General features: G+C 35.5%; 2 protein-coding genes across 2 annotated transcripts in view; one reads left to right on the top strand and one right to left on the bottom strand.

Moving 5' to 3' along the window:
* Positions 1 to 3,339, bottom strand: part of nanog (nanog homeobox) — a 4,723-nt gene extending 1,384 nt beyond the window's left edge. Inside the window, 3 exon segments of the mRNA NM_001098392.1 lie at positions 1,256 to 1,375; positions 1,472 to 1,827; positions 2,812 to 3,339. Of these exon segments, the coding sequence (NP_001091862.1) occupies positions 1,256 to 1,375; positions 1,472 to 1,827; positions 2,812 to 3,169 (834 nt within the window). The 5' untranslated portion in view covers positions 3,170 to 3,339.
* A 3,233-nt stretch (positions 3,340 to 6,572) lies between these two features.
* The window catches only part of ipo4 (importin 4), a 74,875-nt gene continuing 56,624 nt past the window's right edge, over positions 6,573 to 24,823 (top strand). The window contains exons 1-10 of the mRNA XM_087309339.1: positions 6,573 to 6,917; positions 7,309 to 7,395; positions 7,471 to 7,550; positions 7,654 to 7,695; positions 7,885 to 8,014; positions 9,708 to 9,887; positions 9,961 to 10,026; positions 10,216 to 10,317; positions 10,388 to 10,471; positions 13,851 to 14,000. Coding sequence (XP_087165465.1) covers positions 6,852 to 6,917; positions 7,309 to 7,395; positions 7,471 to 7,550; positions 7,654 to 7,695; positions 7,885 to 8,014; positions 9,708 to 9,887; positions 9,961 to 10,026; positions 10,216 to 10,317; positions 10,388 to 10,471; positions 13,851 to 14,000 — 987 coding nt within the window. The 5' untranslated portion in view covers positions 6,573 to 6,851. The remainder of the gene's footprint in view (positions 6,918 to 7,308; positions 7,396 to 7,470; positions 7,551 to 7,653; positions 7,696 to 7,884; positions 8,015 to 9,707; positions 9,888 to 9,960; positions 10,027 to 10,215; positions 10,318 to 10,387; positions 10,472 to 13,850; positions 14,001 to 24,823) is intronic.

The raw sequence follows: 24,823 nt of genomic DNA, 5'->3' as shown, positions 1-24,823 counted from the left end.
TCAGATTTCAGTTGATACTTTTTTAAAGTTCTACTGAAGTGCTTTGAAATGTAACTTGTATCATCGTGCCTTTAAGACGTTATTCAAACTACTGAAAAGTCTCCTTTGTAGATGATAACATGTTCTGCGTCCACACTAATCAGTTCTGACACAAACCAGACAAAACAAGCAACAGCATGGACACGTTGGTGCAATTTATGGGGCACCATTTTTTCAAGTAAAATGTACGGGTAATGGAAATCTGAAAAGACCAAACTTGTGAAAACTGACAATGAGTGCATGCTTTCATCAATTGATTTTATTAAAAAAAAAAAAAAAAAAAAAAAAAAAAGTACAGCCATTACAAAACAAGACCAAAAAATAAATAATTGTTCACTGTCGTAACAAAAATCAATTTTAGTTAGTTGTGCAGGGTGATTTGTGGCACTTGCAATAAAAAAAAAATAATTCCATCCTAGATACTTTGCAAATGTAATTTTTAAATTGAAAAACCTTAAATCGAAGTAAATCACATCTTAGCGATCAATAAAACTAGCAAATATGCTACACCACACATTCTGCCATTATATTGATTTACTTTCATTGACTAGACACCGGCCTCACAGCTTTGTGAATATCGGTGCAGTCACTTATTGATCCACAACCATTAAATATAGCTTGTGGACGCTACTTGGCTTAAAATGATAGCTTCGCTACTGAAAAGCTATATAAATTTAGAAAGTAGCAACGCTACCACCACGCTACTAAGAAATTTAGCAATAGCAGAATAGCACCGCTTTAATAAATGGCCTTAGCAAAAGGCATCGTGCAAATCAAAAACAAGCAACGAACTAGATTAATATTCTTCAACATCCCAGATTTTAAATAGTTTTTTTTTATATAGATGTAACCCCATTTGTAATCTTTAACAATTTTATAAGCAACTGTATTTTTTTTTCAGTAACTAACAAAAATTACTGTTACATTTATTTTGTAATTCAATTACATGACACCATTACTAGATACTTCCCAACACTGTACATCTGACATTCATACATAATTTTAGTCACTTGTGTGCTTGTTAAATTGGGGATAGTTTTCGTTGTTGCCTGTACACAAATCTTTCACCAAGAGGGAAAAAAAAAACCTGGGAGTAAATGGCACTCCAGGGCAATGCGAAGTTTTAACAGCTTTGGTCCCCTTAGACTTTTATTGGATGTAATACCATGATCAAAGCTTTCAACATATGAAACATGGTTTGCCGTCAAATACTCACCTGAGATTGAGAAGCTGGTGTGTTGGGTACAGCATTGACAACATATCTCTCAGTCATCCAACTGCTGTCTCTCTGATGCCTCTTGAGTTTCATCCTGCGGTTCTGAAACCATGTTTTTACCTTTGGAAAAAAAACAAAAAAGTTCTCATCATGACAATTTATTAAAGACCTAAATAAACCTATTTTTGTAAAAAAAAATAATAATAAAAATCACACCTGCTTGTATGTTAATCCTGTTGCTCCAGCAAGCGTTTTCATCTCTGCAGGCGTGAGGTATCTCTGGACATTAAACCGATTGACCAAAGCATTCATCTGTTCTTCAGAAAAAGCAGCCCGGGTCTTGCGGGGCAGGGTCGGAGGCCGGACAGGAGATGCAGTCAATGCAGGCAGAGGAGGCTGGGTATCGACCCCCAGATTCAGATTGACTGGCTCCTCTCCTGCTGTGGAGGTTAAGTTCCGTTCTCCACTGTCAGGACTACCACTGTCTGTTTCATAGTCTCGATCTCTCCAGGATGGCAGATTGAGGTTGGTCAGAGGAACCCCTTCTCGACTGCTCGCTGAGCTCCAGGAATCTACACAGAAGATATATTTTTAAAACCAAAACAAGCTTAGTGTACTCACTCTATACAATTTAAGCTGTGCACTCAGATTCAATTTTAAAATATTTTTTAATAAAACGGCTTTAAAATAAACTAATTAAATTATTAAGACATGATTTGGTCTGGTATTCCTTGTAACATGTCTTGCCAGTATTAAGTTTGTTCAACATATATACATACGAAATGCATGTACATTTTAACTTGAAGTAAATTGTACTAACGTTATTTGGGATGAATATTTAACCATTTACCATTGTTTAACACAATGAGCTTGGCACAAGTTGATGGAACTCAATTTCTGATTATTAATGAATTATTTATCAATTGAGTAGCAGTTTGAACAGTTCAGTGTACTGTATCAAATTGTTAATATAAAAATATTAATAAATGTATCGATAAATTATATATATATATATATATATATATATATATATATATATATATATATATATATATATATATATAATAAAATTAAAATGACAAGAACATTTTTTTTGTTCAACACGCGACGCTTGATTACAGCGACGAGGCGCCATCGCCACGACACAAATTCCCAGACCATTCAGAAGCACTGCGCTCCCAACAAAATGGTAAGTTTTATGTAATTGGCACATTAAACCCCTTCAGTGTTATATAAAATAAAGAAATACTGAGATTGACCGATATTAGGTGGTTTGTATTCTTAGTTCCAATATTACATTTTCGATTTTACTTTCAAATTCTGAGGTAACGTTAAGTGTATCCGCTTCTTTTAGAATAGTAAAAAAGTAAGATAAAATGGTACTCAAGTTCCCACTTATAGCACTAAATGACGCATAAAGTGTATGGGGTGTTCGTTGTCAAAGTTTGCCAACGTCGAAGAAATGCAAAAAAATAAATACTTTAAAAAAAACTTTGCTTTTATCGAGTCGAGTGTACGCATGACACCGTGTTAACTTTCGGTCAGTGAAGGCTTACCTGGCGTGTGGGCCTCGGAATCACTGGGTGTATCACTGCTGGTCTGCTCTGCATCTTTGGCCTTTTGGTCGGGCTCTGTCTTGTTGTAGGACAGAAAGAGCCGTCCGTTCTGCGAGTGTCCCGGGTACTGGCTGTAGGTGCTGCTGGCGCCGCCGTTCTCCGGGCTCCAGGGTGGCGACTGTGCAGTTTGAGCGGTAAAGTAGCCTGCTGTGACCCCGCCGGAGTGTGTATACGCGGCATCGGGCCAGCTCAGATTCGGGACGCCGTGCTCTGACACTTGCGGGTACATGAGCCCGTATGCATATGCATGATAAGATGGGTTAAAATTGTAACTCACTGGCATCTTCCAGTCCGCCATTTCGCCGTTAGATAAACTCAAGCAGAAAGTAACGTACTAAACACCTAATTAAAAAAAACGGACTACTAAAAAAAAACCCCCAAAGGGCTCGACTACCCTCGAAAACGGATGCTGATTGAAGCGCTCCTCCTCATAGTAACAATTACCGACCCATTTACATCACCTGATGTAAAAAATGTGTGGATATGCTGATTTATATTGCCAGGTGAGTGGTTGTGGGCGGGTTTAGAGCGACGGCAAGTTGCAAGGACCAATCAGATGCAGCTTTTTAGTGAAACAAACACACTCTCGTTCCACACTTACCTAAGAATAATAGGCCTACTCGTTGTAGTTATTTTATTTAATTCAATTGAAGTTTATTTATATGGTGCTTTTCACAATAATTATCATTCCAAAGCAGCTTTACAAAAGATACACATTATAATTAAGTTGTGTATTTATAGTGTGGACAGTTTAAAAAAACAAAGTTAACCTGCCATTATACAATACATACAGTGTTCTTCCCAAAAGGTGATGTGTTTAATACATGTTCAATGAAGTGTTTTGTTAATTTGTTCTGTTTTTTTCATCTTCTGTCACAACAAATTATATGGAAAAAACACACTATAAATTAAGTTTATGCTTTTGACACACAACATTAAATGTTAGGTTGTAAAATTTTCTTTGTTTTTTAAATAAATATTTCACTGTTTAAAATCTTTAATAAACATAATCAGTCAATTAAAGTATATATATACTGAACATGGTGGCACATGCTACCAACTGCGCCACCATGCAGCCCTACATTTTCATAAATTAACACACACACACACACACACACACACATATATATATATATATATATATATATATATATATATATATATATATATATATATATATATATATATATATATATAAATGAGTGAATGATTGAATAGTTACTAATCGATTTACATACCCTACGATAGATAGATAGATAGATAGATAGATAGATACATAGATAGATAGATAGATAGATAGATAGATAGATAGATAGATAGATAGATAGATAGATAGATAGATAGATAGATAGATATATAGATAGGAAATTCTTGTTTGTTTATTTATTCTACATTTTATTAATGTTTTTGTTTAAATCATTATTTGAGTTTATATTATTAAATGAAATTATGATGAATCTTTGATTGTCAGCTGATAATTAATGGTAACTATTATCATTCCTGATTTAATATTTTATTTAAATTTATGTGTAGTTCTTATATGCAGGAATCTTTATTATTTTTTCATCAGTAATAGAGAAATAATTTTTTTAATAGATTTTTTTTATGTTTTTCTTTTTTTGTTAATACAGGCTCTAATCTATGATATAGCATTGTTGTCAAAAGATAATTACTGTCAGTTTTACATTTCTTATAGTATTTCTTATAGTCATTTTAAATAATGTCTATTTATTCCATTATTTTAAAGTGTGGATGATTTTTACCAATTTAAATAGGCTACATTTTCAAACATAGGCCTAATGAATGTAGATCCAACTGATCCCTGTAATCTATTGTCTGATTAAAATGTTTACCACAGTTTCTTTCATGAATTTACAAGCATACCAATCTTCTCTTTAGGTTAGCATGATTAATTTAAAAGCAAGACAAATACTTATACGAACAGTTTACTACTATAGTGCCCCAGTCTAAAGCTGTTTAACCTTTAAAACGGCTGTGGACTGGAATGTAACACTCCTAAGCACTTACTGGCTGGTCTGTTTGAATGCCTTAAGCAGGTTTGCCTTGAAATTACCACCTGAATAGATGTGTTTGTAGTCCACCCTGTCTGCTGCATTAGAATGGAAATATTTCTGTATGAGGTGAAAATATGAGATAATCATGGGGTGATTGGAGAGAACACACTGTTTATATGGGTAGCGAGGTGTGAAAGGGTGTGGAGGTGGTGTGAGCAATGCATCCAACTTTTGCACTAATTCAGACAAAATAAATTATTTTGTAAAAGTTACAGTGTTCAATGTTTACATTTTCCACGTGTTTTATCATAATGGAGTTTTAGACTTTCATTTTCTTTCTTTCTTTCGTTCTTTCTTTCTTTCTTTCTTTCTTTCTTTATTTTTTTCTTTCTGTATTTATTTATTTTAAACATCATCATAATCTGACAACAATTATTTTATTAATAATTATTAAATAATGTTTTTAACATAACTAAATAGATAAATAAAATGCAAAGAAGCAAGATGTTTACATATTCTATGTATTTGTTATCATATCAAGGTGTTTAATTAAATTATATTTATTTAATGCTTGATGAATTTATCGATAACATTGTTGTTATATGACAGTGCTGATACTGAAAATAATAAATATAGCCAAACAATGCCCATGCAGCATAAATGGATACACCCCTTAAAGATCTCTAAATGAATATTTTTAGGACATCATAAATATAATACTATATTTGTGTTAAACCATAGATTAGTCTGCACCAACTATTTTAACAAAACTTAAGATCACGATCCAAAAATTGTACATCTAAATTAATGTGGTATGGAAAAATATTAAATATTTTTTATAAAGAGGACAAATCATGAGACAGTTCAAAAATATTACATTTAATTGAAATGTTGAGGTTTGTATTTTTTGTTGTTGCTATATTTGATTTTAGATGTTTTATCTTAATATTTATAATGATGTTCAGTAACGACCAAATTCTTTTTAAAATTAATTTACCCATTTAATTAAAGTGATTTTTTTGATTGCACCAAAATGCATTGTCTGTATTCTCTGAGAAATTGATAATTCATTTTTATATACATTTGTGCTGTGCGTATATAATGTTTATTCGCAAAAACAAATAATCATCTAAATTGCTTGTCATTTAAAAATGTTTTTGTTGTGTGTTGAGTTTAAATGGTGAAATAAATAAATTTATTGAACGTGTTTATATAACGTTTGATTTGAGTTTAAATTTAATTATCAAAGATGTAATGTTACTCATTTAAATTTTATTTGTGTATTTTTATTTACTTATTTTTACATATACATTTAAATTTACTTATTTTACATCAATTTGGGTTGTGTTTCTGTATTGCAGTTTACCTTTCAATAATGAGAATGTTGGTTGCCAACTGTGCAGACTATTGCTGTGCAGTGCATGTCTTTCTAATGGAGATTAAAATGCAAAATAGCCCATTAACAGTTCATCTTCTCCAGCAAGCAAGTGCCCGAAGATGATCCCCTTAAAAATAATCAGGCAAACAAACAAACTTAGGCGTTTTTACTGCTAAATGACACGCAAAAATTCGTATGGTTGGTTCATGTTCGTCCAGTTTATTATGCAGTGAATTTTGACCTCCATTACCACAGCAGGCGCTGTTGTTACAGCACAGCTCAAATAATCTTTCTGAATCACGTTTTAAGGCTTTGGTCCCTTTAACGTCCAACTCATGCGGCGTTTTCTGCTTCCAGTCCGCGTGGAAACTTTCGGGACTCAACAAATAAGCGCCCATGTACATAATTTTTCCTATGACATCTTATTTGTGCAGTACTAACACACTTATCAAATATTTAAATTAGTGTAATCTTTTCTTAATAGTGCCTAAGTACCAGTTGCATCTCATCTGATTTGGTTTGCTGGCCGGTGTCGTTTACTTTGTAATTTTGAATAAATAACGGTTTAGCGTTACACGGTGGAAATCATGTCCGAAGAGCTCGAACGCGTCCTGACGAGGCTGACAGAACCGGACAACGCTGTCATTCAGCAGGTACATGCTTACACGAAACTGTCAACCTGTGCCAAAACATCGGTCATGGTATTTTAAAGCATTTAAAATCGATTGTGTTTACATCTTATACCAGTAACAAATAGTGTAAGCTGATATGTCTTCAAGACAAAATAAAAACATGGTTTAGTCATGGTAACATCAAATTAACCGTGGTTTTGTTACACCTACTACAGTTTATCAGTGGTAACGTTATGTGGTGTAAACTTATGTGTGTGTGCTTATACAAATACCTATGGATACACAAAAAGTTGACTATCTTTTACTATTATACAAACATGGTTACATTTTAAGGGTTGGTTTAGTGTTAATGTCCTGTTTGTGTAGAGTCATTGTAATATTTAATGAGTGTCATTTCCATTTCTATTGTCAGGCCACAGCTGAACTGAAACAGGCTTTTAAAGACCCAGCTATTATTCCTGCTTTATGTGCAGTTATGACTGGATCCCAGAACCCTCAGGTACTGCCATTCATCCCAGCATTTATTAAGTTTTCTTTGTTCTTCAATGTTAAATTGCTTTGTGTTTTGCTTCAGGTCCGTCAGTCCGCTGCAGTGATGCTCAGAATGAGAGTGAGAAAACAATGGAAGAAAATCAGTCCAGACCATAGAGAGAGGTTTGGGACTTAAACACTACAAATAAGTCTTCTAATAGTTTAATTTATATCACTGTACATTTACTATTTTGTGACCAATTTGTTTTTAATCTAACACCCTCAGTCTGAAGGCAGTGGTGCTGCAGGCTTTTCAGCAAGAAACCGAGTGAGTTTGACAGTGTAATAGTATTGTGATTAGTAAAAATATTAACCATGATACAAAGTGATTACCTATATTGACATATGCACTGTTCTCCCACGCCAGAATACTATAATATAAACATTACAGAGGAACAGATATTAGTAATAAATTATGCTTTAGGGTTTTAATCAGGCTTATGTTTTCATTTATCAGGCACACAGTTCGTCATTCTCTCTCTCAGCTGAGTGCTGTCCTGGTGAAGCATGAGACCCCGGACCGCTGGCCTGCTCTTCTTGAGTTATTAAACCAGTCTACTAAAAGCAACAACCCACAGGATAGACAGGTAAACCCAACTACTGTCCTGCTGACATGGGACATTAATGGTATAATCAGATAATTACCATATTCATATACCATGATTTTTGCATCAAGTTTCGAAAAACACTATAGTACTATGCCTGGAATGATATTTCTAAGTGTAATTTGTTATTTACTGCAACAATTCTATCAAGTTATTTATATTTATATTAATTGTTTTATTTATAAATGAAAGTGTTTTTATTTTTTAATTAAAAGCACTTCTAGTACCTTCTAAGAATTTATTAATATGTTCTATTGTATGGTTTAAAACTATATTCACTATTTAAAATCTATATTTAGTGAAAATACCCAGGGATTTTTTTTGCTAGTTTTCACAACAATAAAAGACATGACCGCATTTACTCTTCCTCAAGCTCATTAGATTTTCTTCCTTCTGTAAAACACAAAAGAAGATATTTTAAAGATTGTTGTAAAGCGATAGCCATTGACGTCTGCAGTGTGTTTTCCTACTATGGATCCCAGTTTTTTTTATTCTTCATTTTTTTAATAATTAAAAAAAAATTATTAACGATTAAAATAGATTTCACCCCACCAAAATGCTTGGCGTTAAAGGTTATTAATCTATATGACCTTATCATATATAATGATATGATATAAAAATGCTGAAGAAAAAACTTGTCATTTAAAGACAAAATTTCAGAAGCTCTATTAATAATTGCAAACAAGTCTTTTTTATAATAATAATAAAATATAAATTACACAATTTTGTACAATTACAGTGAAAGTCAACCCATAATGGTCGTTTAAAACAGGACCTTATTCAAGATTTTTTTTCCAATGAACATGCATTCAGAGATTTATTTATTTTTATTTTGTGTTATATATGTTGTTATGTATATATATATAACTGTTATACGTGTTTCTATAAATTACTCTCATTAGGTTAGTGGATTGCATTTTATTGCCGTTATTTGCATATGCATCTGGTAGACTCCGATTGAGCTAGTTTTGTCAGGGTTAATATTTACAGTAATGAACGACTTTGCAGCTAAGTCATATCATTTATCTTGAAACCGCAATGTTGGATTCCAACTTTAGATTGGTAACAGTCATAGATATTTACATTGTATATATATATATATATATCTATAGGCAACAGTTACTTATATATGCACATCTTCTTCATTAATTGTCTTATCCATTACTTCTCACTGTGAGAAATACAAGGTGTGGCTCACAATTTTAAATGCGTGTTTTGATTGTGTTTGTGTGACTAAGAGCCCTAAATTATGCCGATTTTTGGCGGGTCTGTTGGACGTTCGTGTTGTTATTTCATTTTAAAGAGTGCAACATTTCTCTGAGTTCTCTGCTCGCTGCCATGTTGTTTGTATGTTTTTATGGCAATGCAGGGGAAATTACAGGAACCCAGAGGGGAGTGTCATGAGTTAGGGTGAAATCTAATTTTCATTCAAACAAATATATGTAAACATCACACTTAATTTATCGCCCAACCCTGTTTAACAGAAAATCTCATAAAGGTTTGGAACAACTTTATTTTGACTAAATGATGAATAAACTACAATTCAAGGATAAGATGTCTGTAAACCAGTAAATAAGCAGTTAATATAGACATGATTTAAAATTGAAGCTGTAACAACAATATTATCATTATGCTGTCAGTTCCCACATATCTCCATTAAATTCTGTCTGTTTAGGTGGGTCTGTTATTGCTCAGCAAAGTGGTGGGATCAAACCCAGAGCCCTTTAAGCCCCACTACAAGCAACTTCTCCAGCTCTTTGGAACTGTTCTCCAAGACCTGAACAATCCTACGGCTCTCTATTACTGCATCCTCACACTTACTGCCATCACAGCCTACACCGGCACAGAGGAGATGGTCTGTACTGCTTCAACTCACTTTTGGATAAAAGAAGCCATCTAGTTCAAAAAGTTGTTTTTCTGTTTTTTAGAACTTGATGCGATCTCTGATCCCCAAACTGCTCATTGCTCTGAAACACCTCATTCAGGCAGACCAGGTGAGGACACTTTGATAATCTCTTGCTGTGTTTATATGGTAATGCTTCAATCACTGTTTTCATTGTGCTCATCGATGATGTGCTAAACTCTGCTGGACTTGCATCACCTCATTGATCTGTTTGCCTTGAAGATTTATGTGGCTCAATGACAGTCTTTTCTTTTTATCTCATATTTTTTGTTCATTAAAGGACCAGGCTAGCGAGGCAATGGAAGTTTTTGATGAGCTGATGGAAAGTGAGGTCTCCATTGTTGTCCCACACATAGCTGAAATTGTCCGATTTTGCTTGGAGGTTTGCCTGTTCTTCCTAATCATTGAGTTCATTTGGAGAGCCATTGTGTGCTAAAGTCATTTTCTTTTAGATCAGTGCAGATGCATCACTAAGTGATTCTTTGCGTGTGAAGGCTCTATCATGTATCGCTGTTCTCATCAGACTTAAAAACAAGGTAAATCACATTCCTTCGTTTTTTTAATGTAAATATTCATTAATCCATTTGAATCGTCATATGTAACCCTGGACCACAAAAACAAGTCTTATGTTGTACGGGTGTAAGAGTTTTTGGATATCTGTATGGGTTAAAATGTTAGATTTGTCCTTTTATGCCAAAAACCTATCGAATATTAAGTAAAGATCATGTTCTGTGAATTTATTTACTAAATTCTCTGCTGTAAACACACAAAAATGCATTTTGATATGTAATATGCATTTAACTTGTATAAACAGATACCATCAAGGATTACGGCTTGCTTTAGGAGCATTTAAAACAACACTCATACAAAGTTTATACAATGAACCCCATGAACTTTTACTCTAAAACAGATGATTAAAACCTTCATTACAGTATGTTGTTAAATTAAAAGCAAATACGAACAACCCAGCTTACTTTGCCGTTTTTAATCCCCAGTCTGTGGTGTTGTATGAAAGTAAGCCAAAAACCATCAGACCATTAATGTATTACAAAATTTAAACATAAACCTGGAACTTTTTAAGGTTCTTTAGACACTTTTTAAATTTTCAATGAGGAAGAGAACTGAAGCCCATAATCAATATGGGTTTAGGACATCAGAGGAAAGGAGCAACTCCTCCCTAATATATAAAAATATCCTAAAATATATATATACAGTTAAAGTCAGAATTATTAGCCCCTCTTTGAATTTTGTTTTCTTTTTCAAATATTTCCCAAATTATGTTTAACAGAGTTAGGCCATTTACACAGTATGTCTGATAATAGAAAGTTTTAGTTGTTTCATTTCAGCTAGAATGAAAGCAGTTTTTAATTTAAAAAAAAAAACATTTTAGGTTCAAGATTATTAGCCCCTTTAAGCTTTATATATTTTAGATGGTCTACAGTACAAACTGTCATTATACAAAAACTTGCCTAATTACCCTAACCTGCCTAGTTAACTTAATTGATCAAGTTTGAATGTCACTTTAAGATGTTTAGAAGTATCTAGAAAAATATCTAGTAGAAAATTCTTTACTGTTATAATGGCAAAGATGAAAAGAAATCAGTTGTTAAAAATGATTCATTTAAATTATTACGTTTAGAAATGTGTTGAAAAAAATCTTTCCGTTTAACAGAAATTAGGGAAAAAAAATGAACGGGGGGCTAATAATTCTGACTTCAACTGTGTATGTATGTATGTATGTATGTATGTATGTATGTATGCATGTATGCATATGCATGTATGCAACAATACAGTTAGCCCACGGTTCAATACAAACCTCGGTTTTTTAACACGGTTTTTGGTTCGGTTTTCATAGCTTGACGCTTGTATTTTTTATTCTATAGGAAATAGGAACAGTGAGAGGTTAAGGAGAAAAAAAAATCTTAACAATTTATTGCAATACTGATTTTGTTTTACTTAAAAGCCAAGAAAAGTACACCAGGACCTAGTGTATTGTATAAAAAATTAACACTGAAATCTCACAGCTGCTGGTAGCCCATGTACAAACAGGGGAACACATAAAATCCTACATTTTGAAAATAAACATACATGTGAAGTTAATGAAGAAAAATTGGCGATTTCAAATAAACATATTTGTACTTAAGTAAACATAAATAAACCATCTTAATTATTTCGGTGTGGAAAAATTGCGAGACTGTAGTCTGTAACGCGGATCGAGTGCTTTTATAAGATGACAAAAGTCCGCATCTCCATTCACCAAAAATGGCTGCAAATCTTTTGCAATAAATACTCGCACTGCCTTTGTTAGTTTATGTGTCTCGGAACCAGTTGGGTATGTTTGTTTGAAAGATTCAGCGAGGGATTGTTGCTATTTGGAGGACTTTATTATCTTTTCTGCTATCCTGCCTATAGACAATGATATTGCTGGGTGATGGCACTGCAGATGTGCAGTCATGGTTATACATGTAAACCAGTGCTTGCACATAATTATTTTTTGTTCACCGTTTTTTTTTTTTATTGGCATAATACTTATCAGCAAAATCGAAATGTCTTCACACCGCAGATTTGAAAGACGCCGGCACTTTTTTGTACTGTTGCCTAGGGCTGTGCAATTAATCGAAAAACCGGTTTCGATTTAGTTTTTGGCTTCTAACGATTATATATATGTGTGTGTGTATGTATGTGTATATAGCTAACAGTATCTGGATATACTAATATTTTTTACACTCACTGATATTTGTGAAAAATGACATAGCAGCAGCATAGGTGACTGAACAACAACTTTAAGGAATCAGTCTGCCTAAAGAATATTCAATATTCACAGCTTAAGCCAATGTTTTTCTTTTAGCTGTGGAATGTATAGAAAATGTCCATCAAAAGAACTCCATCATTGTTACACAATCCAAGTCATATCTCTAAGTGATGAAATCTTATCATGCTTTGATTGAAAGTATTTTAACTAAAGTTCACCATCTACAAAATCAATTTTATCATATATATTTTTTTTTTGTTATGGCTTTCATGTTGGGCTTTCAGGAAATGAACAAGCTGATGCAGTTGCTAAGGATGCTTTGAAATAAATGGTGAACAAATGTTAAATTCCACATCAGAGATGCGACCTTTTATCAATGTTTACACTTTAAATAAGTGGCAAGAGGAGTGGGATGCTTTGGAAAAAAATTAATTGTGTGAAATCTCAAATAACCTGAGGTCTCAAACAGAATGTTAAGACATTTAAGACTAGATTTGGTCAAGTGATTTTTACCAGATGTCATATTGTACATACAAAATTAATCTTTTGCTTCAAGATGAAGACCCCACTCAATGTTCACACTGCACATTTCCCCTTATGGTATAAACATTTTACTGGACTGTCCTGTCTTTTAAATTAACTCTCTTAAGGACATTTTTAAGAAAGTGACACCAGGAAAAATGTAGAATTTTTAATATGCATTAACACTAAAAATCTTATTTAATTTATGTATTCATTTGTTAGATTTTTTTAAATTGTATATTATATCTTAGGATTTAAATATATATATATTTTTTATTCTCAGATTCCAGATATTCAGTTTGTTGTATTCCAGCCAAAAAACATCCTATCCTAACAAACAAAATACATCAGTTGAAAATGTATTAATGCAACTTTCATATGATGCATCTCAATAATAAAAAAACTGACACTTATGACTTACGTTTGTTGAATATTTTCTTTTGTGTTTGTTTTACGATTCATTTATTTACTGTAAATCTGTTCCTCTTAACTTGCCTAAGATCAGTTAGTGAGATTAAATCTGGAGATTTCATCGTATACCAGGTTTATTTGCAAGTAAACAAACTGTGGTGGTGCTACTTTATATGGGGCCACATCATTACCATATGAAAAATTCTTTGTTTTATTTTTTCGTTCTCTAGGCTGTGTTAAAGCATAAACTGCTACAGCCAATCCTGCAAGTAGTATTTCCAATCTTGAGTGCAGCGCCCCCTCCTGGAGAAGAAGACCCAGAGGATGAGGAAAACGACACTGGGGGAGACAGTGAGAATCCCAAACACTTTGCTGTGCAGGTTGGTTGTTTCACTTGGTTTTTTTCTCTCTTAAATGAATCAAAATGGAAAAATTTCCAATGATTTACTTTCCTATACCCATTCAATATGTCTGTACTATACAAACTGTCAAGCTTCCCCAAAAATCACAATATTACAAAACATTTCGGGATTTTTTTCAATCTAATACAAGTCTATGAGGCTCTATAAGTCCATTTTGATGGTTGGGAATCCACATTTCACAGTGTTAAATTGTGTACTAAGATTGTTGGAAAACAGAAAAAAGGTATTTTCTAGGTCGATATGACTAGGAACTATACTCTCATTTTGTAATAATCAAATAATTTTGTGCGTGTCATTGTGAGGTTCAAAGTAAACAACCTGAAGGTTTGTTCCTTCATTGTTCATCATTGTGCACAAGGAGCAGGTGTAACTGCTTAATTCTGAACGTCATTCACCGATGTAATTGTAGACCTACTTAGGCTACTGTGTATATAATGATATTGTGTAGTCCTATAATGTGGGCGTATGAGGAAGCTACTGACATTATGCAAGATTATGAAATTGCTTATGATTATGAAAAGCCATAGATCTAACTAATCTGAGTTCAGTTTAAATGATCTAGATAACTGCTCGTGCACGTTTCTGTCGTGAAACCTTAAAAGTCGAGGATAGATGAATAGATTATGTTGTTTGCTGCCATGGCAACGAGAACTGAAAGAGCTCTGAAATGAGACACAGCTGTTCACAGCGAATGAGCCACGTTGGTTTTTAGAGTTCAAACATAATAATTTAAACATAATAACCAAAAATACGGCTTGAAATAAAGCAAGAGAGAAGGCTGTGGAAACTGCAAATTGTTCAATAGGCTACAAATGTGTAGCAATATGTTTTTAATTATATGCCATTATTTAGGCCTATTAACATGAAATTAAATATTTGTTATAATACATAGTAATTGTGCTTGATCGTGCCCATGTGCATGAGAGAGAATATCCGCTTACTGCCAATTGTTTCTTGCAAGGAAAAGTTTTAATGCATTGCAGGCTCACTGTAACATAAAATGTGCTAAATGTAAGCACATAGGTTTAAAATAAACAAAGAGCCCTGCACGCACAAGTGGTGGGATTTTTAATTTGCTCCCAAATCTGCTGCAAATTGGTGCTTTCCCTTTGCCACTTGTGTTTCCCGTGGCCTGTGGGGAAAATATCTTTACATTAAAGTGAGGCTGCTGATCAGCACTGATCATCTCCTGATTAATCCACTCATTTTATAGCTTTAAAGTCATTATTTAAGAAATGTAGTCTTCTTCTTTATATAAGTCAGTGTCTTTCTTACCCCCGTGCTTGCGTGGGTTTTTCTCCAGGTGCTCCGGTTTCCCCCAAATCCAAAGACATGCGGCATGCGCTATTGGTGAATTGAATAAGTAAAATTGGCCGTAGTATATGCACGTGAATGAGAGTTTATGGATGTTTCCCAGTGACGGGTTGCAGCTGGAAAGGCGTCCGCTGCGTAAATCATATGCTAGATAAGTTGGACGTTCATTCTGCTGTTGCGACCCCAGATTAATAAAGGCACTAAGCCGGAAAAAATTATATATATATAATATATATATTTAGAGAGAGAGAGAGAGATCTAAGTACACCCCTCACAGATCTATCTTTTAAATTAATATTTTCTACAGGATGCTTTACAGTAATACATTTTTGCATATACATCACATTATTCAGTACCAATGCAAAGTTTGGTATTCAGTACCAATGCAAAGAAAATGAATGAATAAATATATATATATATATATATATATATATATATATATATATATATATATATATATATATATATATATACATACATACATACACTGGCGATCAAAATTATAGAATTATCAACATCCACATTACTCCTGAGCCGCCACACACTCCAACACTGGTTACCTTTTGCAGAAACCTACGATCTCTCTCACCCAATAGACTATCCACCATTGTTTCAGACTCTCTTCCTCCATCTTGCAAACTCTCTGCACTTGATTCGAACCGTGCCACTGATACACTCTGCTCCACACTAGCATCATGTCTAGACCAATTATGTCCTCTTGCATCTAGGCCAGCCCGTGCCAGTCCTCCTGCACCCTGGCTTTCGGATGCTCTCCGTGAGCATCGCTCAAAACTTCGGGCTGCAGAGAGAATTTGACGGAAAACTAAAAATCCTGCACAGCTCTTAACATACCAAACTCTTCTGTCCTCTTTCTCAGCTGAGGTTACTTCTGCAAAGCAGACATATAACCGTCTGAAAATCAACAATGCCACTAATCCTCGCCTACTTTTTAAAACATTTTCCTCCGTCCTCTATCCTCCTCCTCCACCCGCATCCTCCACACTTACTACTGATGACTTTGCTACATTCTTTTGCACCAAAACTGCAAAAATCAGTGCTCAATTTGCTGCACCTACAACAAACACGCAAGGTACACCACCGACACCACACGCACTCACCTCTTTTTCTCAGCTCTCTGAGTCTGAGGTGTCCAAACTCGTGCTATCTAGCCATGCAACCACCTGTCCACTCGATCCCATTCCCTCTCATCTCTTGCAAGCCATCTCTCCTGCAGTCATACCAACACTGACTCACATAATTAACACATCTCCTGACTCTGGTTTATTCCCCACTTCATTTAAGCAGGCTAGGGTAACCCCACTGCTAAAGAAACCCAACCTGGACCATACGCTACTTGAAAACTACAGACCAGTATCCCTGCTTCCATTCATGGCCAAGATTCTGGAGAAAGTAGTGTTCAATCAAGTTCTGGACTTTCTTACTCAAAACAATCTCATGGACAACAAGCAATCCGGGTTTAAGAAAGGCCACTCAACTGAGACTGCCCTGCTCTCGGTCGTGGAGGATCTCAGACTGGCTCAGACTCTAAATCATCAGTCCTCATTTTGCTGGACTTGTCAGCTGCTTTTGACACTGTCAACCACCAGATCCTGCTATCTACGCTCGAGTCACTGGGCGTTGCGGGCACTGTTATACAATGGTTCAGATCTTACCTCTCTGTCATTCAGGGTGTGGAGGGGAGAGGTGTCCAACCTACAGCATCTAAACACTGGGGTACCTCAAGGCTCTGTTCTTGGGCCACTTCTCTTCTCCATCTACACATCATCTCTAGGACCAGTCATCTAGAGACATGGATTCTCCTACCACGGCTATGCTGATGATACCCAGCTATACCTCTCTTTTCATCCTGATGATCCCTCGGTTCCAGCTCGCATCTCAGCCTGCGTGTTGGATATTTCACACTGGATGAAAGATCATCATCTTCAGCTGAACCTCGCAAAAACGGAAATGCTTGTAGTTTCTGCCAACTCGACTCTACACCATAACTTTTCAATCCAGATGGATGGGGCAACCATTACTGCATCCAAAATGGTGAAAAGCCTTGGAGTAACGATTGATGACCAACTAAACTTCTCTGACCACATTTCTAGAACTGCTCGATCGTGCAGATTCGCACTCTATAACATCAGAAAGATCCGACCCTTCTTATCTGAACATGCAGCTCAACTCCTTGTTCAAGCTCTTGTTCTCTCCAAACTGGATTACTGCAACTCTCTACTAGCTGGGCTTCCAGCTAACTCTATCAAGCCTCTTCAACTGCTCCAGAATGCAGCAGCACGGGTGGTCTTCAATGAACCTAAACGAGCACAACGAGCTCACTCCGCTGCTAGTCTGTTTGCACTGGCTGCCAGTTGCTGCTCGCATCAAATTCAAAGCTCTGATGTTTGCCTACACAGTGACTTCTGGCCTTGCTCCTTCTTATCTGCTCTCACTTCTGCAGATCTATGTGCCCTCCAGAAACTTGCGTTCTGTGAATGAACGTCGCCTCGTGGTTCCATCCCAAAGAGGGTGGTGAACTCCCTAACTGCATCAGAACAGCAGAGTCACTCGCTACTTTCAAGAAACGACTAAAAACTCAACTATTTAGTCTCCACTTCACTTCCTAATCTGCAATTGCCTCTCTGAATATCACATTAACTGTACCCAAAAAAAAATACTAATATTACTAATACTTCCCTTCTTAGACTTTACAGACCTGAAACTTGCCTATAGCACTTATTCATTGTTGCTCTTAGTTGTGTAAATTGCTTCCTTGTCCTCATTTGTAAGTCACTTTGGATAAAAGCGTCTGCTAAATGACTAAATGTAAATGTAAATGTAGAACAATTTATAAATAACTGAACAATTCTGAAATAATGTCATTTTCACTGGTCAGCAGTTGAAGGATTTTTTGTCCCGCCTATACCATGCTACCAGAACACCTTTTCCTCAAAATAACAAAGGCATTTCAACAAAAAACATTATTTTGCCGAAAACACACTGATCAAAATTAGAGAACCCTTTCACATATCTCCCAGTTATTGGTGTCAATCTGGCATCTGGTGCTAATTCCCTTGATTATCTGTCAACCCCTATATTCCTGGCAGCCTAATTTCCAGTTTCACTGACTCTGCAAGATGGTGTGCTGTTCTAAAGTGACTGAAAGCCTTCGGCAGCAAGTTGTCCAGATGAAGGGATGACCCTATCAGCCATAGCAAGACAAGTTGGTCGTTCCAAATCTGTGATTTTTAAGAATACTAAATCTTTACAACATCACAACTCATTCAAGTCCCTCAAGAAGGCTGGTCATTCACAGAACAGATGACAGGATACTGCGGAGGATCTCAATGGGCAATCGTTTTTACACTACAGCTGGAACTGCTCACCAGTTCAGCACTGCTGTTCAGATAAAAATAAAGAAAATCTGTCTCATCGTACAGTGTCTCGACGTTTAAGAGCATTTGGACTAAAAGCCCACTCTCCAGCCACCAAACCTTTCATTAGCAGAAAGGATCAAAAGGCTAGGGTCCGTGGGAAACATTATATTCGGCGACAAACTGGAGAAAGACTGAACCCAAAGTGTATAAAGTCAGTAAAAAGTGGAGGAGGAAGTGTCATGGTTTGGGGCATATTTTCTGCAGCAGGAGTTGGGCCTCTACATGTATATGGTAGAGTGAATGCAAATGTTTATCAGAACCTTCTTCAACAACATATGGTTTCTTCCCTGCGTTCATTACCCAATCAGCCCTCAGTGTTCATGCAGGAAAATGAGCCATGTCACACAGCAAAATAGGTAAAGCAGTTCCTTGAAACTGAAAACATTGAAATAATGACATGGTCTGCCCAGAGTCCTGTCTCAACCCAATAGAGAACCTCTGGAAAATCTTTGGCGACAAAGTTAGGGCCAAGAAACCCATTACAGTCACTGAACTGTCGAGAAGACTGGAAGAAGAGTGGGCCAAAATCACAGCAGACCAGTGTGAGAGACTTGTGCTGTCTTGTGGCCACAGATGTGCTGAAGTCATTCAGAGCAGAGGCCTGTACACTTCCTACTAATTGCTGACTGTTTTAACCTTTAGAAAATTTTGCTGTAATCTTTTTCCAAGCTACAGTCATTGTTGTTCTCTAATTTTGATCAGTGTGTTTTCTGCAAAATAATGTTTTTTGTTGAAATGCCTTTGTTATTTTGGGGAAAATGTGTTCTGGTAGCATGATATAGACGGGACAAAAAATCCTTTAACTGTTGAGCAGTGAAGATGACATTATTTCAGAATTGGTCAATTATTTATAAATTGTTCTCTAATTTTGATCGCCAGTGTATATATAATCATCCATTCATTCATTTTCTTTTCGGTTTAGTCCCTTTATTAATCTGGGGTCGCCACAGCAGAATGAACGTCCAACTTATCCAGCATATGATTTACGCAGTGGACGCCTTTACAGCTGCAACCCGTCACTGGGAAACATCCATAAACTCTCATTCACATGCGTACACTACAGCCACAGCGGAATGAACCATCAACTTATCCAGCACATCTTTACACAGCGGATGCCCTTCCAGCTGCAACCCATCACTGGGAAACATGCACACACACACTCATTCACACTCATACACTGGACAATTTAGCCTACCCATTTTACCTATACCGCATGTCTTTGGACTGTGGGGTAAAAAGGAGCACCCGGAGGAAGCTCACGTGAACGCAGGGAGGACATGCAGACTCCACACAGAAACGCCAACTGACCCAGCCAAGGGTTGAACCAGCGACATTCTTGCTGTAAAACGACAGCACTACCTATTGCGTCCCTGCGTCGCCAACATATATATATATATATATATATATATATATATATATATATATATATATATTAGGGATGCTCAAAATAATTGATTAACCGAAAGGGTGCGTTTGTGACCGATTAATGCTATCAGTTAAACGATTAAAATTATTATTTTATATATTTTTAGTTTGGCTGCATAAGGGGCCAATTGAATGCGCCGTTGCGTTAAGAGGGACATCTTTTGCACGCGGCTCATCCCAGAGCAGCAGTTTGTGTTGTCAAGACAACTACAGAGAACTTTTAAAGAGCATGGTTTCCGCTACATTCATTCTTCCATGGCGGGGACCAAAATCCATCCCGCCACGGCTACATTACCCATTCAAAACATTCAGTTATTGTTGTTGTTTTAAATGGCGGATTATAATCACATCAAAACGTATTAAAAGGTAAGTGGATTATAACAGCGCAAACTTTTTTGTAACCGTATAGTGCTGTGCGCTATTGTTTAATCCTTTGGCGTTATGTGCTGACTGACTGACTGAAAGGTGCGCGATGCGTGAGGCCAGCAAACACGCAGAAGCTTTCAGTTAGGATGAACACAGTTTCTATAGTTATACTTTATTTATAGATAAAGTATGACTCTGCATATAATCACTCTATCTTGCTGGAGTTTATAGCTGTTTCGCTTTACTTCACTTAATGCCGCTCTGAAGATCTAATCGCTGTTTTAAGTTATCCAGAGCTGTATGAATGTACAAATCTTGAATATCATAATATTATTAAAAATTACAATTTTATCAACATATACAGCAACACTTTTGCACAATCGATACCCAGCTGATTCAGTCGTTTCATAAGAGGACCGCGCTTTCTTCTCTTCTTTTTTCCTTGTCAACATAAAGGCAGTGAGGTGCGCCTCGCGTTTTTGGAATGAAAAAAGCACGTTAGCTGTGGTAGGCCACTTGTTCAACTGCAAGACATACTTAACTTGCGGGACGATAACGTATAACCCGTGCCTACAGACACATTTGCCAAAGAAGCAAAATGGAAGAAGAATATTGCTTGAAACAGACGTGTTGATGCCAAAAAAAGCGCTGATGTTGACCTGGATCTGCATCATAAACGCAACAAATAGGCTTTACCTTTTATTTTACAGCATATAAAGCATGTATGCACATTAATGCAATATCATATTTAAACAACAAAACTGTTAACAATAAGTCAACATATGCGCGCGTTGTTGTTGTCTTTTCATCACGCAGCGCGCGCACTTGAGCCGCGATGGAGAGAAAGGAAACCATAGCAAGACATAATCTTTAAAATTAACTATTTCTATTAAAAATGTAAAAGGTTTCGTGATTATAATAATACATGCGGGGCATTAAATAAATGCATATTTTCCGTGGAGCGGGCGATTTGAGGAAGTCTGCTATTTTATTTGACGGAAGACAAAATATGATTGGAAAAAAACAGCCTATGCCGGTTATTAAAAATAATCAGGCAGTGTTTTCGTTTTGTAATATAAATTAATTATTTAAGTGGAAAATAATTTAGGGCAGTCCTATTTATTTTATTCATTTTATTTAGTTTATTCTGTTCTTTTGTGCTAAACACTGCAGGTGCGTGAAAATGCTCTGTTGTATTGTTCTATTATTAATATGCTAGCATATAAAAATAAATCAGTATTTTATGCAATATTTAATGTGTCAGACACAAAATAGACACGTCAATTTGTTTAATATAAAATTAATATTTATCTGACCAGTTAACCGTTAATAACCGATTAATGAGCGGCGGTTGTCGGTTAGCAAAATTAACCGAAATGAGCTTCCCTAATATATATATATATATATATATATATATATATATATATATATATATATATATATATATATATATATATATATATATATATATATATATATTAGGGATGTGCGGAGCAGCCGGTATTTGTATTTGTTGAGGGGGGGAAAGTATTTGTATTTGTATTAGAGTAAAATTCAAAATGGCGCAAAAATATATATTTTTTCTATTACACTTCTAATTTACGTTATAGTGAAAGTATTGTTTAATTATACACATTATATAAATTATTGATATGCCATATTGGCTGTTGATTTTGAACATGTGACAAGAAATGTCATTGAAAAGATAATAACATAGAAGCCATTATCTCATCCATGGTTAAACCAACAACTAATAAAATACCATTGTGAATATTATGAACCCCACCACCACCACCGTTCTTGTTGAAGGACACTGAATAGACAGAATAAAAACAAATAATACCTCAAAAAAACTTTTCTTCTTCTGAAAGAACTTCTTTCCAATGCACAGAATTCCAAAAACTAAAATTAACAAAATAAATCTAAATAAGACCCTGCCTGGGAGATCTGGCAGAACAAAAGTATTCTATATAATACTAAAAGATACAGCCCTGCTATTGTCATCTGCCTGCTACAAAAAAAGACACAAAGTTTGTTTGTTTTTTTTATGTTTGAAACTGACTTGCTGGGGCAGAATGTGGCTGTGTTCATGGTTTGGTGCTTGTGGAGGACTTAGCAGAAAATAGCTTTGCTGATTGAGGGGATTGATGCTTGTGGGGGGTTCACAGACAGTATTAGGAGAGGATGCTTTTAGTGCATGTGATAATACATTATATAGAAGGTTGCGCGGTGGCACAGTGAGTAGCACTGTCGCCTGATAGCAAGAAGGTTGCTGGTTCGAGCCCCGACTGGGTTCTCCCCATGTTAGCGTGGGTTTCCTCCGGGTGCTCCGGTTTCCCCCACAGTCCAAACACATGCAATACAGGTGAATTGGGTAAGCTAAATTGTCCCTATTGTATGTGTGTGAAAGAGAGTGTATGGATGTTTCCCAGTGCTGGGTAGCAGCTGGAAGAGCAGCCACTGCATAAAACATATGCTGGATAAATTGGTGGTTCATTCCACTGTGGCAACCCCAGATTGATAAAGGGATTTAGCCGAAAAGAAATGAATGAATGATTATGGATAGAAGATGTTGACAGATGTTTAATATCTGCCTCTGCTGATTTCACTTTTGCATACATTATACAGTATCACTTTGTTTTATCTGCAGCAGCACTGACTGTAAAATGCTTCCACACAGAACCTGAAGGTTTTTTTTTCTTTTGACTGGTGGAGGACCAAGAAATGGCTCAGCAGCACTCTTTTTCACTCTTTTTCTGAGTGCCTAAATGTATTTGAGGAGTTTCAAGTTAAGTAAAAGTGACGGGAAGCTATGCTAAGGTTAACTAGCCTATATAGCATATATCTTGCTGTCTGCAAAAGACAGTAATTTAGACGTACCATATAACTCCCATTAGTGCATACTATTCGACACAACTGCAAAAGCATCGTTTTAACCTTTATAAACGAACGTTAACGTTACTCTGTCAACAGACTATTGTCTAAATTACCGCGCTAACAGAGCTAACATTGCGTAAACAGATCACCCGGTTGCAGACGTCAATAATGCAGCGTAATAGAATATCCCAATTAAACTTTGCTACAAGTTTATAAACTGCCTTTGGAACCCAATTAAGGTACAAAAATCTATTTAACAAAAATAGTAATGCAGTGAAGTATTTTTTTCGCTCAGCTGAGCCTTCTGTCTGTTGCTGTGGAGAAGCTTGTGCCAGACACCCTGTTATCTCCGCCCCGCCCTCCGACATACCGACTGAGCGTCTCTCTCTCTCACTCTCTCTCCCACTCACTCACTCACTCACTCACTCACACGGGCATGCACTGTGGTCTCATGAGGAAACGCTGCTTTTTGATGTAGTGTTTTTCTTGCTCCCGAAAACAAATAATTTTTCAAGTATTTGTTCGAATCAAGTATTCGTAAAAACACGCTATTCGTGCCTCTCCGAATACCGTATTCGGGTTCGGCTCCACCCTTAATATATATATATATATATATATATATATATATATATATATATATATATATATATATATATATATATATATATATTAGGGATGCTCATTTCGGTTAATTTTGTGCTGTCAATCGATTAAAAAAATTTAACTAATTAATCGCACCTTTTTTAAAAAATTAATCGCGATTAATCACATTTTAAAATACTGAAACTTTGGCGATTCAAATGTAAAATTAATGTAAACGCAAGACAAAAACTATTTAAATTCAAAATATAATTGTTTATTAGAATTAAAATTCAAAATATAATTGTTTATTAGAATTAAAATTAAAATATAATTGTTTAATAGAATTTTTGTTTAACTTGTAACACAGATTTCTTCATGTAAACAACATACCCACAATAAACCATCAAGATCCTGGCTTGACAGCCATATTTATTAAAGAAATTAAAACACAGGCATGTTAATGACATTTAAATTCAAAACAATCAATGCCAATAAAGAAAACATTGATTTCCATGTTGGATTCTAAGTGGACTGCAAAAAAATGCCAAAATACAGGAATTGCGGATATGGAAAATGAAAAATTATAATAATAAACTATAGAATACAAACTGTTGCACTCATTATAAAGTTTTATTGCTGTGAGTTGACAACATTAGTTATAGAGTAGAAACAATTTAGCTTTCCTCCCTTACATTCATCCAGTTGCTAAGACTAGGAGTATCCCGCAAGTGCACAGAGACTCCCAAATGCCCGCAAATGAATGATAATTTCTCTCAAACC

This window comes from Danio rerio, chromosome 24, assembly GCF_052040795.2.
Source record: "Danio rerio strain M-AB ecotype USA chromosome 24, GRCz13ab, whole genome shotgun sequence".
Lineage (NCBI taxonomy): Eukaryota > Metazoa > Chordata > Actinopteri > Cypriniformes > Danionidae > Danio > Danio rerio.
The sequence above is the reverse complement of the archived record's forward strand: the minus strand, read 5'-3'. Positions and strand labels throughout refer to the sequence as shown.